This window comes from Aotus nancymaae, unplaced genomic scaffold (genome assembly GCF_030222135.1).
Source record: "Aotus nancymaae isolate 86718 unplaced genomic scaffold, 86718_ANA_hifiasm-v0.15.2.pri h1tg000090l, whole genome shotgun sequence".
Taxonomy (NCBI): domain Eukaryota; kingdom Metazoa; phylum Chordata; class Mammalia; order Primates; family Aotidae; genus Aotus; species Aotus nancymaae.
Window position 1 is genome coordinate 4,055,879 of NW_026988505.1, and position 17,162 is coordinate 4,073,040.

Genomic DNA, 17,162 nt, shown 5'->3' on the forward strand with positions numbered 1-17,162 from the left:
ACGGGACTTTCAGGCCAAGCAACTTGTGAGAAAGCTGCAGTGCAACCTGGCAGTGAGTGTCATGGCCAGTGTTCAGTTTGTGGCGGGGGATCGAGTCCAGGTTTGCCAACCCAGGGTCAGTGCTTTGAGCCAGCAATCAGTGCTGGGCACTCCTAACCTTCACTGTTTCCTAGGATTAAAGGACAAGGGATTGGAGCTTATATAAATCCTGAGCTCCAGAAAGAAATAAGAGCTCAGGCTTCTCCAGGTTAGTGGAGTCAGATTAGGAGAGAGTGAGGGAAGGAATCATATGGTGAACAGTTGTCTTGTTATGCAGATTAAAATCAATCGCCCAGGCAATAAAGCAAGTGTCTTCCAATACACATACTTTCATTCATGTAGATCACCTTTATATATGTACATTTCTTATACAGAAAGGCAGCTATTCAGAACTACTTTTGTATCTGCAGTTTCTCAAAATGATCTGCTTGAAATATACCAAAGAAGTGTATTTTGGGGTGGCATAATGGTCTCCTAGAGTCATTTTGGAGTGCTGTCCTGAGCCCCAACACTATCTAGATGTGATGAGACTGAACTCATAAAAATGATAATTTGAAGACAAATCAGCTTACTTTTATAGATCAGTGTTTAATTATTTCCATTTTTGAAAAAAACATTGTAGGTTTGTGTGTGTGTGTGTGTGTGTGTGTGTGTGTGTGTGTGTGTGAGAGAGATGGAGTCTCGCTTTGTTGCCAAGGCTGGAGTGCAGTGGCATAATCTCAGCTTACTGCAACCTCCACCTCCTGGGTTAAAGCGATTCCCCTGCCTCAGCCTCCTCAGTAGCTGGGATTACAGATGCACATCACTATGCCCGGCTAATTTTTGTATTTTTAGTAAAGATGGGGTTTCACCATGTCGGTCAGGCTGGTCTGGAACTTCTGACCTCATTATCTGCCTGCCTCAGCCTCCCAAAGTGCTGGGATTACAGGGGTGAGTCACTGCGCCCGGCTATTGTAGTATTTTATAATTTGTGAAGTTATCTGTAATCTAAACCCATTTCATTGTATTTTAAGTCAATTTTTCTTGAAGGCTATCCATGTATTTGGCTAGCACAAGAATGTAATTTCTGCACCAAGAGCTAGGAATGAAAACAAATATGTAAAATAATGTCATAAATTAGTAGAAAGCTAGATTTTTAATTACAAATTTAGAATCCAACATGAGCCTTCCTATAACTGAGGTGTCTGCTGAAGTCTGAGGGTAAAACCCATTGTGGAGCCTTGTGAAACAGGCACACAAAGCAGGCTTTCCCTGAGGAAGTTTCCTGTGAACAGGACCTGGAGGCCACATGGGAGCCCTAGCTTCGACTAGAGGAGGAATTATGGCTGCCAAAAGTGAAGGATGAATTTGGACAGGAGCCAGTGGAGTGATGGCGTTGGATGGTGAAGGAATTTGCATCCCCTGTTAAGATCATGAATTTAATTCTCTACACCAATGGTTCTGTGGCCTCGAGGATAGAAATCAAGGAATCTATTACTTGGATGGTAAATAGATACATAAAAGTATTTATGTATTTTCCCCTTAACCTTTAATTAACATTTAGCATTTTCTTACATTTTAAAAGCAAGCAATAGTATTAAAATAGTACTTGCAGGCCAGACATAGTGGCTTATGCTTGTAATCCCAGTACTTTGGGAGGCCGAGGCGGGCAGATCACCTGAGGTCAGGAGTTCGAGACCAGCCTGGCCAAAATAGCAAAACCTCATCTCTACTTAAAATACAAAAAGTAGCTGGGCTTGGTGGCAGGTGCCTGTAATCCCAGCTACTTGGTAGGCTGAGGCAGGAGAATCACTAGAAACTGGAAGACAGAGGTTGCAGTGAGCCGACATCACATCACCATACTTTAGCCTGGGTAACAGATTGAGCCGAGATCACACCACTGCACTCCAGCCCAAGCAACAGAGTGAGACTCCATCTCAAAATAAAAAAAAAAAATAGTATAACCTGTGACTTTGTCACCAAATCATAGATAATCTCATGTTTTATTACATTTTTGTAGATACCTCAAAATATTACATCATAGTTTGAAGTGGCCTCAGTTATTAGACTTGCCATCTATTTAGTGAAATAACAACATACATAATGCTACACCACAGATTTTGCTTTTTCGTACTTTTGTAAGAATATTTTAATATCGCTGGTTTCCTTTGTAATCTTATGTATTTTATTTCATGCAGTAAGACACTGGTTTGAGAAACTTAGTAGACTCCACCAGAATGCCGAAATAGTTCATATTAAATCAGTTATGAACTCTGGAGGGCAGCAAGAAACGATCTCAGGTTTTAAAGTGAGAATTACAATGGCCTTACACGTTTAAAAAGCCTAATCTAGTACAGTGTGGATTATGGACTCTTACAGAAACCCTTGTGGCAAACAGAGCGAGACAGGAGGCAAAACCACATGTTTAGGGCATTGATTTGCAGTTGCAGGCTCAGAGGTTGTAGCTGTACCCAGGCTGAAGCTGCATTCATGGTGCCTGCTGTGGAGGAAATGATTGGGGTGATGTCTATGCAGTGAGTGGGGTCCTGGGTCTGCCACTGCCCGGGCAGCATTGAGATTTGAGGGATCGGAAGGAGACACGGCTGCAAGTGCTAGGAATTCTTCTGGGTGGAGAAGCTTGGTGAGATCAGAGAACAGAGAGGAACAAGGCTGACACATGAGGAGCGGAAGGTCAGAGGGCTCCTGGGAGTCGGGACTCCTGGGGATTTGGCCGTGGCACATTCAGGTTGTTTTCTAGGTACAGTGTGACATCATTGAAGAAGTTTAAGCAAATGAGAAGTTGCTTAAATGCAGAGAATGAATTGTGTATGGATGGGGGTTGGGGAAGTGAGGGAGGAGTCAGAGCAAGGGAAGCAGGGAAGAGGCTTCCAGGAATTGGTGGGGCAGGAGGGTTTCAGCTCTAGCACACCTGCTAGTCTGGCTGTATGCACAGTTTGAATAATCTGAATAATGAATTCGGTGCTGCTCTTCCATCTTCCTACTCAACTGGCCTCTCCCATGCCCCATTCCTAGTGAGGTATATCCTGTTAAAATACAAACACTTCCTCCACGGTCATCATGTTAAACTTGGTCATTACATGCTAATTTCCATTTTTAATGAATATGATCTTAATATCTGAGCCAATAAGAAAACTACAACATAACAATATGTCATAAATCATTAATTGTCAATTAATTCGTCTATGTCAGTTGGCACAAAGTCTTTGTCAAGTCCCCCATGTTTTGAATATTCTTTGTTTTTTCTTTCTTTTTTTTTTTTTTGAGATGGACTCTTACTGTGTCGCCCAGGCTGGAGTGCAATGGCATGATCTCGGCTCACTGCAGCCTCCACTTCCTGGGCTTAAGCAATTCTCCCTTCCTGAGTAGCTGGGATTACAGGTGGGCATCACCACACCTGGCTAATTTTTATATTTTCAGTAGAGAAGGGGGTTTCACCATATTGAGCAGGCTGGTCTTGAACTCCTGACCTCAAGTGATCTGCCTGCCTTGGCCTCCCAAACTGCTGGAATTACAGGCATGAGCCAGCATGCCCGGCCCAGCTCCATAGTTTGCTTTTTTTTTTAATAGTTTTATTGTTGTGTTTTACTCTTGATATTTTACAGGTAAGGTTATTAAGACCATGTCTATGTAGTTCCAAAAGCTACCAATTATTTCAGCCTATAATAGTGGTATCATATGTGACAGGGATGACACTTAATTAGATGGTTTATCAGTGTTTGCCATTTTATAAAATTGATAAATTAATAAAATGATACTTAACTCTGATATGTAAGTCAAATAAACATTCCTAGGTTCTACTTGAGATTTAGAAGCTAAGATTATAATTAAGAAGATGCATAAATCATACAGAGAATCCTTGTCATTTTCAATGCTGTCTGTGCTGTACACCGTATTCTTAAAGCTTGTCATTTATTTATGACCATATAAAGGTCAGAGATGTTACTATAGAGGTAGCTGTCTTGAAGTTAAATGACTTATCAAGAACTTTGGTAAAATCAAACCCATGTATTCTATTTCTAAGTCAGGAACTGAAAAAGGTTATCAGCTGGAAAATATACCAGATGTGAGGAGTATGGCTGCATGGTCTCATTGCCTCCACATAAAGCACTTACAGGTTCAACACTTGATGTGAATAGTAGTTATTTTTTCAGATCCAAACACAGGATTCCTTTATAAAAGAAAATGCCTGGATGCAGTGACTCAGCCTGTAATCCCAGCACTTTGGGAGGCCAAGGCAGGTGGATCACAAGGTCAAGAGATCAAGACCATCCTGGCCAACATGGTGAAACCCCATCTCTACTAAAAATATAAAAATTACCTGGGCATGGTGGCCGTGCCTGTAGTCCCAGCTACTCTGGAAGCGGAGGCAGGAGAATCACTTGAACCCAAGAGGCAAAGGTTACAGTGATCTGAGATTGCACCACTGTACCCCAGCTTGGCGACGGAGTGAGACTCTGTCTCAAAAAAAAAAAAAAAAGTAAAATTATTTGTGTTATTTTACTTTTATGGTATTGCCTTGGGCTTACTGATACTTAGATTTTCATAATATTTGTAAAAATTTTGATATGTTAAGCATTTTAGTGATTTGCTTTCCCTTTAGGTTTTGCAATCTGGCATTTGGAGAAGTTGAGTCCCTCCCTCCTTCCTTCCCTCACTCTCTCCCTCCTTCCTTCCTCCTTCCTCCCTCCCTCCCTGGCCCTCCTTCCCTCCTTCCTTCCCTTCCTTCCTTTCTTCTTTTGTCTCTTCCTCTCTTTTTTTTCTGTTATAAAGCATATTCCTGCTTTGTAATGCATAAACTCTTTTGGGAAAGAAAATTATTCAGCGCCAAAAATCTCAAAGGTAATTTTAAATGCTTTAGTCATAGGAAGTAAAAATGTCTTTTCCTTGCCAAGTTCCACTGTTTTTCTTCTTCCTTTTACTGTGTGTGCTCAACACCATTTTTAAAGATAATCGGATGTGTTAAATCTGTTTATTCTTCATCACAATCATAAAACTGCTGAATTTTATGTGAAATGATTTTTTTAGAAAATAAGCTATAGTTTGTTATACTAATATTTCCCCTTAAGAAGAACAAGCAATTAAACCACCTCCAAGTACAATGAGACTCTGAATAATTCATTCTAAATTATGTAAGCATGCAAACTGTTGCTTGTATACAAACTCCAAGTACAAAAAAAAAAGTACTCCAAGTACATTCTAAATCATGTTAGCATGCAAACTGTTCCTTCTATATATGATTTGTACATAAAGTTTATATGCTTCTAAAATGGCATCATTCCTTTTCCTTTCATTGGGGGATTCTGAGTGACTTTGAGTAAGGGCAGGGGGGCTTACTCAGTCTCTTTTTTTACCCCTCTGCATGAGTGAATTGAGCTTTCAACCTAATGCTCTTTACAAAGGTACCTCTTTTGGGTAAAAGTACTGCCAATAGTGATTACAAAGAGTCATAGCAATCCCCATGCCCACTAGTACATCCATTTACAAGATGGAAAAGGTGCCTCCAAAGACTATGATTCCCCTTAGTCTGTGAGCAAGACTCTTAGAAACTAGGACCTGAATCTTCATTGTTGAGCGATGTTCTTCCTGCAGATCATAGGCATTTCCTCCTCCTTTTATGCGTTTTCTGAAAGCAAAAGCAACATTCTCACCTTCTCCTTTAAGTCATCCATTCCTCTGAACCAAAAGCTGGTGTTCTCAGCATGCATCAGTAGATCCATCCCTCCTAGATGAAGGCGTCTTCAGATGTCCACTGGGGATTTGCTGCCAGCCTCTCATGTAATGCAGGCAGCACATTTCTTGTGCAGGCTGGTCCTCTGTAAGCATTGATGTGTGAGCTGGCACTCTCAGCGAGGCCCAAAACTCTGGCAACAACTTTTCAACAGTTTGGTTGGGCTTATCAGCAGGTGCTAGGTCTGGCAGTTAAGAGCACAACTGGAGCACATTTAGGCGAAAATATGTCTCAGAATTGAGAACCAGGACTATATCCTTGGTTATAAAGAAAGAGCGATATGCTATCCCAGCAGTTTAGAATAGCCAATAAATATGGGAAGTTGGTACACTTATGTATGTGTGCACTTGAGAAATTCTATGGATTACCATATGTGGCTGAGATGCTACTGTGACCCAGATTGATCTTTTCATTGAGAGGGAAGCTGAGGACTCGAGTGGGGCTTCCGTCTTCAGTGTACACCTTGATGTAAACTGCAGCTCTGCCCTCCGTAGCAAGGCTGTTTTCTTAGAGTGATTCACCCTAATTCCCACCATAGAAAGCAGTAGTCTCTTCCTCCTTTGTCTGTCTCCATCACAGCAGTGGCTCAAGGGCTTCATTTGGAGTAACAAGATATATTTTCTCAAGGAAACTAGACAATTCTTGCCATCAAGACTAAGCTTTATTCAGCTAATATATGCCAACAGTGATTCATTTGTCATCCCATTTAATTCTGTGGCCCCTGTGTACATAGGTACGTTTAGTCTCCTTTCATGAATGAAGGAATGAGCCTCCTGGGATTACATGGGATGTTCAGTTCCTGGTGCTATTATATGGGGAGAACCTGGCTGAACTCAGGTCACAGCAGGGTGCCTCACCTGTTTTGCAAAATGACTTCAAGGCTCATGTACGTACTGCCAAGGTAGATTTCTCCATGTGTTGATGATTCTCTTTCTAACTCACTTTTTTTTTTGAGATGGAGTCTTGCTCTGTCACCCAGGCTGGAGTGCAATGGCGCCATCTCAGCTCACTGCAGCCTCCACCTCTTTGGTTCAAGTGATTCTCCTGCTTCAGCTTCCTGAGTAGCTGGGATTACAGGCATGTGCCACCACCACACCCAGCTAATTTTTGTATTTTTAGTAGAGACAGGGTTTTACCATGTTGGCCAGGCCGGTCTCAAACTCCTGATCTCAGGTGATCTGTCCACCTCGGCCTCACAAAGTGCTGGAATTACTGGCATGAGCAACTGCGCCTGGCCTTAATTCAACCTTGTAATGACAGATAATACAACAACTTTTATAGAACTAATAGACAATGCCTCCAAAAGTCTTTAGGAATTGCTTAATATGGGGATGCAGAAGTTATAACCTTCAGCTGCATCAGAATTTGTTTGATAATCTAAACTTTTACCTCCGTTTATTCTAGGAGGTAACTTCTTTATCAAATTCCACTGAAGTGGTCTTTTTTCTTTTTCTCTTGATGACTTTCTTTCTTAATTTAAAACTTTTATATGTTTAAAACCCATTTATGAGGATTAATGCTTTTATGATGGGTACAGAGGAGAAAGGCTGTGCTTGATGACCACAGATTGAGGTCTCCTTCACACCTGTGCAGCCCGGCACTGTGGTGCATTACAAGTCCTTTAGAGGCACTTGCAAGAAGCCATTACAGGGCGTGTGAAACCCATCACACCCACACTAAACGGTACACAACAGGAGCCTTCCAAAACTCATCTATCTTCAGCATGCTAAGGTATCATCTTAATGACTTCTTTTTAGTTACTTCCATTCAGACTCGTAATATGTTCCTTTATACCTCATTGTATGAAGTGAGACAGTGAGTCCAAGTTTGGAAAAGACATGTGAGAAAAGAGAGTACATGACTTCAAATATGAAAAGTTTGAGAGAATGTTGATATTAATGTTTAAGTAGTAAAGTGCTCAGTTTAACAAGACATTTGGAACAAATACCAAAAAGTAGTGTAACTGATACTTAGTATATAGTTTCCATCATCATCATCATCATTATGATGTTGACTGGCAGATGGATTTTATCAGAAAAAAATGGGTCCTGGGTTTTTATAGTATGTCTGTGTCCACTTATAAAACATGTTCTAATCAACGTCCAGTAGTCTGAAGAATTTGATGACTAGTTCCTCTCCACTCAGGAATTGGCAAGAGTGTGAAAAGGGGCACACACTTTGGGAGAAGGGGCTACAGAGGGCATCTCTCTTCTGAAACTCTCTTATTCCAGACACTGAACTCTCTGTTTGGAACACATACCATTTCCTTTGCCTGAAAAGTCTGCCTTTCTTGTTTTTTCCTGGCCTGCACTATTTTACTACTTAGATCTTAATTTAAACATCATTCCTTCAAACAAAACATTTTTGTCCACTACTACTTAACCTTCACCAAATTTTATATTTACTTTATTTCAATCCACTGTTTATGTTTAATAATTTATGCAACTTACAATTCTTTTATACAATCATCTATGCTTTAATTTATTTGTTTGCTGAAATTCACTAGAGTAAGACCCATTTCTAGTTTCCATTTATAACTAGCATTTATAACAAAGTAGATGGTCAGTAAATAATCTTTATTTCACTCAATAAACGAATGAGAAAAGCTACTGCACTGCCCACATAGGCTAATCTGTTCTCCCTACCCACACAGGATAATTGTTTTCTTGCCATTGAGAAAAGAAAAACAACAATTTTTTTCAACCATTAGAGTAGCCCACAGCCATTGGGCTTAGAACCGTTAAATGCAACCTCAGATTTCCTATTTCAGTGTTTTTCATAGAGGTTAATTTCATGAACAGAAGGGGGCTAGAGCCTTCAGCACTAGTTTTACATATCCCCAAAGAGAACATAACTGTAAATTACCCAACAAACTACACAACCAAACTAAGGAAATTCATTGCCTTTCACATTATTAACACTCCAGTGTGTAAATATGTGTGTGGCTCTGTTAAATGCTGTTTTAAGTGAAGTTTCACTAGGAGTGCCTATGAACCATTACCTTGTTAACATTGTATTGTGGTAATTGAGGCTTGTATACTTCCAAAGCACTGCTGATTCATGGATGAAATCTTCTCATAAAGATTAGGTTGTATTAAATCTAATTTTATTTGCTTCTCCTCCTCTAGAAACCAGCAATCAGCTTTTCATGTTTCTTTTTTTCTTAAGGTTTTATTAGCATTCATATTTGGTGTATTGGAGGACTCATTTTTCCAAGAGAGTTTATTACAATTGAAGCAAAACAAGAATGAGAAATAAATTAGTGATTTCATTCTAAAAGAGAATAATAAAGAAGGCAATGTGTTGATAGTTGAAATTCAGTGTGGAATTATTCATTCTTTTTTGTGAGCATGGGTCTCTAAAGTAATTTTTGGGCCAAATAGCAGTACTGCGAGAGGCATTCCATGTACTGCAGATGTTTTCCAGGTCATTTGGCACTGGCTTTCCAGAAAAGGCTGTTTTTGTGGCCTTCAGCATGGGGTGGTCCCCAGCAGAGGCACAAGTGGTCTTGCTGTGAGTTTGACAGGTTGCTCCAGGGAGCTGCATGATGGGGGAATGCAGATGAGGGGTGTGTGTGTTAGAGAAGGAGAGAGACACTGAGTTGACCTGAATTTCCGTTTTAATGTTCCCTGTCCCTACATTTATTAGCATAGATTTCTAAGCATCTAGTTTCTCAAATAGGTGATAATAACAAAAACAATCAATAATGAGGGATATCACACTCTTGCTTTTGAGGTATGCCCTGTAAGACATAATTGTTTCACAAGTGTTTGAATATTCTTCCTTTGACCACCTGGAGAGCTTTTCCCTTGAAGCCAAGTACGATGTAAAACATTCTGACAGTCCAATATTGTACTTATCAGACACAAAAACAACTGAGAAACACTTCTATATAGTGCAACTACTGTATGGTAGACTGATATATTAGTCCGTTTTCACCCTGCAGATAAAGATATATCCAAGACTGGGAAGAAAAAGTGGTTTAATTGGACTTACAGTTCCACATGACTGGGGAGGCCCTAGAATCATGGTGGGAGGTGAAAGGTTCTTCTTAGGTGGCGGGGGCTAGAAAAAATGAGAAAGAAGCAAAAGTGGAAACGCCTGATAAAACCATCAGATCTTGTGAGATTTACTCACTATCATGAGAATAGCGTGGGAAAGACCAGCCCCCATGATGCAGTTTTCTCCCCTGGGTCCCTCCCACAACATGTGGGAATTCTGGGAGATACAATTCAAGTTGAGCTTTGGGTAGAGACACAGCCAAACCTTGTCAACTGCAAATTCAATTTTCACAAAATTCTGAGTTAAAAACATTTTTCCATTTGCGAATTTCATTTATAGCAATTGTGCTTATAACGTTTATTGTTCTATAGTAAATCTTTATTATAGTTTATTAAGACAGTGTCTCTAATCAACTCAGTAGTTCATGTATAAGGTAGCTTTACCAAAGAGCAGCACTGGAACATTCATTCCTTTTATTTGTAACTAAATATTTTAAAGCAATATTGTTTTTATTTGGCAAATTATAATTGTATATGTTTATGGGTTAAAAACGTTCATTCTAAAATTAGTAATTTATCTTTGATTTTCTGTAAAGCTTGTATATATTGAATTCGAAAGACTACATTTCAAAAGATAGCATTGAGTTAATCAAAATACTCACTTTCAATAACTATTTCTAATTTCATATTATTGATGTTTATGAGGTTGGTGTAAAGGTAATTGAGATTTATTTTGCCATTGAAAGTAATAGCAAAAACCACAATTACTTTTGCACCAACCTAAAATACAGGTAATTATAATATTTAGGTGCATTATAAGTAAAATACAATAACTTTATTTGAATCTGACAGTTTATTAAGTTTTATCACATAAATTACTTGATATTCACCCTAATCCTGTTAATTAGACACTCCTTCGTATCTGTTTTTTGTTTGTTTGTTTGCTGTTTAAGAGACCTGATCTTGCTCTGCCACCCAGGTTGGAGTGCAGTGGTGCAATCATAGCTCACTGCAGCCTTCAAGTCCCGGCCTTAAGCATTCCTCCTGCCCCAGCCTCCCTAGTAGCTGGGACCACAGGCATGAAACACTGCACCCAGCTCTTTACATCTTTAGATAGTAGGCACAAGAAGTGATGTTTGGAGCACCTTTGGTAATGGGCGACATAATCCAGTGGGGCTCTGGGTTTTAGAGGCTGCCCAGTGCTTCTCTCTAGATAGGGTTTCCTCCTCTCCCGCTGCGGGAGGACTTGGTCTCATGTTGTGTTCTTCCCAGTTATTGTCCCTGGGGGAGCTAATGCCAGGAATCATCTCAAGATGCTTTTGTCACGGTGTGTCCTCTGATCTTGATTTTTCTTGTTCTCAATCAGTTTTCTGCTGCTTCTCTGACTCTTGTTCAGAAACATTATATCATTGCATAAATAAAAATAATTGAAACAAAGGGATGCTAAAAGGTGAAATGAAGAATTGTTTTTAACCTGCTGACTAGTGTCAGGGCTTAACCATAGGATCCTGTTGTCAACTGCATAGTATGCTTATTGTATTGAAAATATAAATAAATACACATAAATATATACAGTCTGTGACTGTTGAAAGATAGGACATTTCATCTCTGGCATTTGTGAGTCTCTGTCTTTATATGTATTTTTTTTGTTTAGTCATTTGGATTTCCATAGTGTAAATAATGCTGCAATGAACATCTTTAAACATTTTTTTTTTGTCTTGGAAATCATGCTTATTAGAGATTTCTGTAAATGTAATACTAGGTTTAATGTTACAACTGATTTTTTGTGGCTCTATTCCAATGGCTTTCCCAAACAGTTGTGGCAGAGAATGTTGCCATTATTGACTTACCCAAATGACTCACTAGCACTGCATATTGTTATTTTAAAGAGGAAACAATGCCGTTTCATTAGTAGGAAAAAGCTATGGATAATACTGAAACCTTATAACTCTATGGAATGCTATTTGGCAAATGTTAATGAAGACAACCTCCAAACGGCACTTACACATTAATCTTGCGAACACCAAGGCCAAACTACAAGTGCACATATAATGTCGCCTGGTTGGTATCTTCCATGTGTTCTCACATTATCTTTATGGTAATATCCAATCCTGTTAATATTAAACACAGACCGATTCATATTCTGAGCCTTGACTGCCTCTTCAGTCTAATCTCTGAGTAGTCCCACGTCATGCCCTCTGTGTTCCCATCCCCCATTCGGTGGCCCCCCCCACCCTGCACTGTCTTTTTTCCTGTCACTGCTCTTTTTTCTCAGGTCGTGAACACAGAAACCTAAAGTCTAGAACTCTGAGAAACTCCTCTCATAATAATATGTTGTTTTATTTTTCAGCATTTACTTACAAGTTTCAAAGCTGTAGGCTCAGTCTAACATTGTCGGTGGGTAAGGAATTTACATATAAAATTGAAATTTCCATTTCACTTCATTCTCCATAGGAAAGATCCCTCTGCAGAAGCTCGGAGCTTTTATTTTATTACTTCTTTTCAGTGAATGGTGAGGACAGAGACCGGTGACCTCATGCTCTTTTAAAAACACATTGTATTGCCTGGTGCTGAGGTCAGTTTCAGCAGAATTACATGACGGGGAGGAAGCTCCCCCAGAATCGGTGCTGCACAGTGTGGCTTTGCTGCTGTATTAGGAGCAAGTTCCCAGTTACCGTTATGGACAAGGCTGAGCCTAAAGATTCAGGGCTGCTAGAGAGAGCTTCTGCTGCTTCCAGTGCTCCAGCACTCTTAAACAGAGTGGGCCAGAGGCATGTGCACAGTGGCTATTTAGCTTTAAGATTACAGTATCAGATGACACCTAACTTATGGATTAGTTAATTCTTACTAATTTATGAGTAAATTTTTAAACCACACAGACTGCAAACATGCATTATATCTTGTCTTACCTAGAGTTTATTCTAGGGAACATAAAAGATTGAATGATAAAGCACAATAAATCGTATGTTATAAAAATTGTACTGATAGTAGTTGCCAGCTTAGTGATTGTACAGTTTGTTTGTTTGTTTGTTTTTTAAGGAAAAGACTAAAGAGACTGGAATGGATTTTCCTATTGTATTTACATTAAACAGTTAAACAAAATGACAACATATTTCCCAGTTAGGAGTACTTAGACTGGCAGTATATTTCATCTTTAAAATAAAAGGGGATTATTAGGTACATATTCACTCAACATTCTTTATAGGCCCCTTTTATTATTATTTGTATGACTTTCTTAAATAATTTACATCATAAACCTTTTCTGCAAGGTAAACTTTGTCAAATTTCTTTTTGGTATGTGTTATATTCCTTTTAAAGATCATGGCAAGTATTTATTAAATGCATATGGTTATAATTCTACTAATAATAATTATATTGGTCTGGATAGCAACTACTTGGAAAATATACATTATTAAATTTATATTCAATAACTTCATCTTAAGCAGCTACGTGGGATCACACTCCTCTTCTAAATTCCATTGTAATTTAACCTCGCAAATATAAGCTTTATTTTGTCTATTTGTTTGTTTCAGCTTATGAATTACAGAACTGTCCTGATCCACCCCCGTTTCAGAACGGGTACATGATCAACTCGGATTACAGTGTGGGTCAATCGATATCATTCGAGTGTTATCCTGGGTACATTCTAATAGGCTATCCTGTCCTCACTTGTCAGCACGGGATCAACAGAAACTGGAACTACCCTTTTCCAAGATGTGATGGTAGGTTCATCAATTGCTTGGGGGCAATTGAATGTTTCATGGGCATAATAGCACATTAAATATGAAATGAACATATCCAATAATTTATTAATTTATTCAATAAATATTCATTGAGAATCTCTTATGTTTTACTCACTCTACTTAGTATTTCAGGAATATGTCATATACCAGTAAGTTAGAAATAAAGAAACAATGCTTGTTCCCAAGGAAATGATGAGGGTAGCAAGACAGGAAGCACAAGAGGAGTGTTATACTGAGCTGCAGGGAAGGAGACGGCACAGGCTTGGCAAATCGTCAGGGAAATTTCCGTGATGTCAGCAGCGTTCAGCTTTACAGTGCTTACATCACATTGCAGGACCAGAGGGAAAAAGGGTACTTATTAGTTTGATCCTTGGTGTTTCTTGTTGTTTAGCTTTTATAATTATTGCTTTTGCATTTCAAAAACTGAGCTCATGTTTGTAGTGGGCCTTGAAAGGTACATAGCATTTTGCTACTTGGAGATGGAACACTCCAGGTAGAAGAAGCAGTGTAAGAAAAAGTGCAGTGTAGATGCAGCCTTGGAGAAAATGGTAGAGTGGTTTAGTAGTGCAGGAGGACAGTTTCTTGGGAGAGGTTGGAGGCAAATTCTTGTTCAGTGGTGCAGCAGAAGACCTTGTCTCTTTAGAAGTCCTTTCCTGAGCAGGAATCCTGACTTTAATGCTTCTGTGTGACTGCCTAATTTTTATAAGGACTTTGACATTTTTTCAATATCAAATTAAAATAAGTAGACACATACTATGTTTAGGAAGAATGCATATGTAACAGAAAATTTACTGTAAACCCAATATTCTAACGCTATACATACAGAACCTTTGAATAAAAAAAAATAGTAAAATCACCAAGTCCGTGGACCTTTGAAATGCTAAACACTTGTATCCTGTGGGGAAAAGGGAAAGGCATCTAGTCATGTTTTAATTTCTACTGAAGAAGTAAAAGAAGCACATCAGTGGACTTTTAAAATCATGGTTTTCACCTGTATTTATCTATTCTGTATTATTATAAAAATAACTACAAACAGTCCTTCAGCCATATTTTAAAAGTGTCTTATCTCAATCTAATATTTAATTACATATAGAATAGCACTTAAATATTAATTTTATAAAATAAGAATAGCAGTAACCTGTCTGGGGTATTTTTCGTTAAAATATTTTTTAAAAACTCTATCTGCTTTCCATTTTAGAAACTCATATATATATATAAATTACTTTGAAATTATCAACATTGAAATCTCTTATTTGCAAGTTTGGTGTGAAGACTTTGAATTCGTATGTAAATGGTAGACTCTCTGGCTTGATATTTTAAAAACTACAATTAAGTATTTAATTTCATTCTATTGCTTTTTCAAGCTTAGGTTTTCAATAGGGAAATAGCTGCCCTGGCTTGAAATTATTTTGTCAGTGTGTAAATAACAAAATCTACCTTTTTTGATAGAATTTAAAGTGATTCCCTCTTTCCTAATCCCAACATGGTATATAACATCACCCAGAATTAGCTAAATGCTGGATGAGTTTAAAGCCTAAAGCCCTTCAGACTCCCAAAACCAGCCTGAGGCTTCATTCTCCATTAGAAGAACTCACAGGTGTCCCTAAAAGCTATCATGCTTGTCAGTATGGTTTTAAAAGGGAGAGGATATGTCAATATCATCCAGGGAAAAGACACATAGGGCAGGGTCCAGGAGGATGCCTCACCCTCTCAGAAACCACATGTGACCACAGACAGGGGACCGTCAGCCTGGTCACCTCCTCTGGTCTTAGTTTTGAGGTTTCTAGTGGGGCTCTGTTTTGTAGGCAGGACTGAGGGATTGACTGCCCAGTGGCTGATCTTAGCCTCCAGGTAGACAAGTGTGCCCCACGCACACCGGCCTAAACCATGTGGTTGGTTTTCGTGGTGTAGCCAGCCCGACCTGAGATTGCTAGATGGGACCAATTGCATACTTCACAAAGACACCTCCCAGGAGTGAGCACAAAGGCCAAATTCTTTACTAAACAAGCATTTTTACTATTATATTTCCATTTTTACCAATACTCACAAACCAAATAAAAAAACTGAAACACAAGATTCATGTAAAAGTTTATCATAAATATTGAAAGCAATTAAAGAACCTAAAAGATTTTCTAAGAATCATCTAATGTATGTTTAATATCCTTTTCATATAAAAAAGGTATTATTTAACACAAAAAGGTGCTTTACTTGTGAAAGTATATTTCTTAAAAATGTCATTGTTTCCTAAGAATGATCAGGCTATTCAGATGTGTATTACTCACTTATATGGCCGTCAGTTTTCCCCGAAGACAGCAGTAAACACTGTTGACAACTCAATATCTTCATGTAACATGTGTTATATTAATTGACAGTAGTTTATGATTTCAGATTTATAGTTGCTATATAGGTCAAGTGTACTAAAAAACCGTCTTCAAAGGTCCAGCACTGTAGACTTCAAAAGAACTTCAGAAAAAAACAGAGATAGTTTAAACATTAACTTCTGGGTATCTTTATTAAAAATTGGCCAGTTTAGATAAATAATAAAATAATTATAAATCCTAAGGCATCAGTCTTTACAAGTATATACGAAATCAGTTTGTCTTTACATACTGTAAATACTTAGATGTTAAGCTGCATAAGAATCTATTACATGAAAATATATTACCAACTTATCTGAAAAACTGTGACTTGAAAGTATATCTGTGAAAGTAAACAAATGAAAGAATATGTCTCTGAAAGTTACCTCAGAAATTCAAGACACTGTTTTTTGTTAGTAACATAATTACACAAATGTTTTTTCAAAAAGGGTTATAGGCCAGGCGCCATGGCTCATACCTGTAATTCCAGCACTTTGCAAGGCTGAGGCGGGTAAATCACCTGAAGTCAGGAGTTTGAGACCAGCCTGGCCAACATGGCAAAACCCCATCTCTACTAAAAATACACAAATTAGCCAGATGTGGTGGCAGGCACCTGTAATCCCAGCTACTTGGGAGGCTGAGGCAGGAGAATTACTTGAACCTGGAAGGCAGTGGTTGTAGTGAGCCGAGATAGTGCCATTGAGAAACTCCATGTCAAAAAATAAATAAATAAATAAAAAGGCTTATAATTGTTAAAATATGATTAAGAAGAGTTTGGCTTATTAACTTACTAAATGTAATTTTATAATTAAATATTCATTCACACAAATATAGTTCAAAAATTTTGAATATTTTGTTAATCTAATTAATCATTTAACACTGAAATGTTTATGCATAAAAATATACTTTTAGGTATTTAAAAAAATTTAAACACTATCATAATAAACGACTTAAATGCATTAGTATGTGTATTATGGGGAGCTGTGTAGACAGAGATAATTATTAGTGCAAATAATATGTTGTGATAGGTATGTGGCAGCTTCTTTGAATTTGACAAATTTTGTTTTAAATTGTAAAATTGACATAAGAAATCCAACCAGCTAAACAATATATTATTATATACATACTTTTTAAAATTAAGGTTTATCAAGTTGATTGGTAAATACAGAAAATAATCTTTCTCAGTAATAGAGAATAAAAATAACTGTAAAGAATGCAACCCTGTTTCTTTATTTTTCTTACTGACATTCACAAATATGGTTTTGAAAATCTCCATTACCAAACAACAATTTCT

The 17,162-nt window shown here is 38.1% G+C and overlaps 1 protein-coding gene across 1 annotated transcript in view; it reads left to right on the forward strand.

Moving 5' to 3' along the window:
* CSMD1 (CUB and Sushi multiple domains 1) overlaps positions 1–17,162 on the forward strand; it is a 2,129,340-nt gene that overhangs the window by 1,869,366 nt on the left and 242,812 nt on the right. Inside the window, exon 42 of the mRNA XM_064369795.1 lies at positions 13,302–13,490. Coding sequence (XP_064225865.1) covers positions 13,302–13,490 — 189 coding nt within the window. The remainder of the gene's footprint in view (positions 1–13,301; positions 13,491–17,162) is intronic.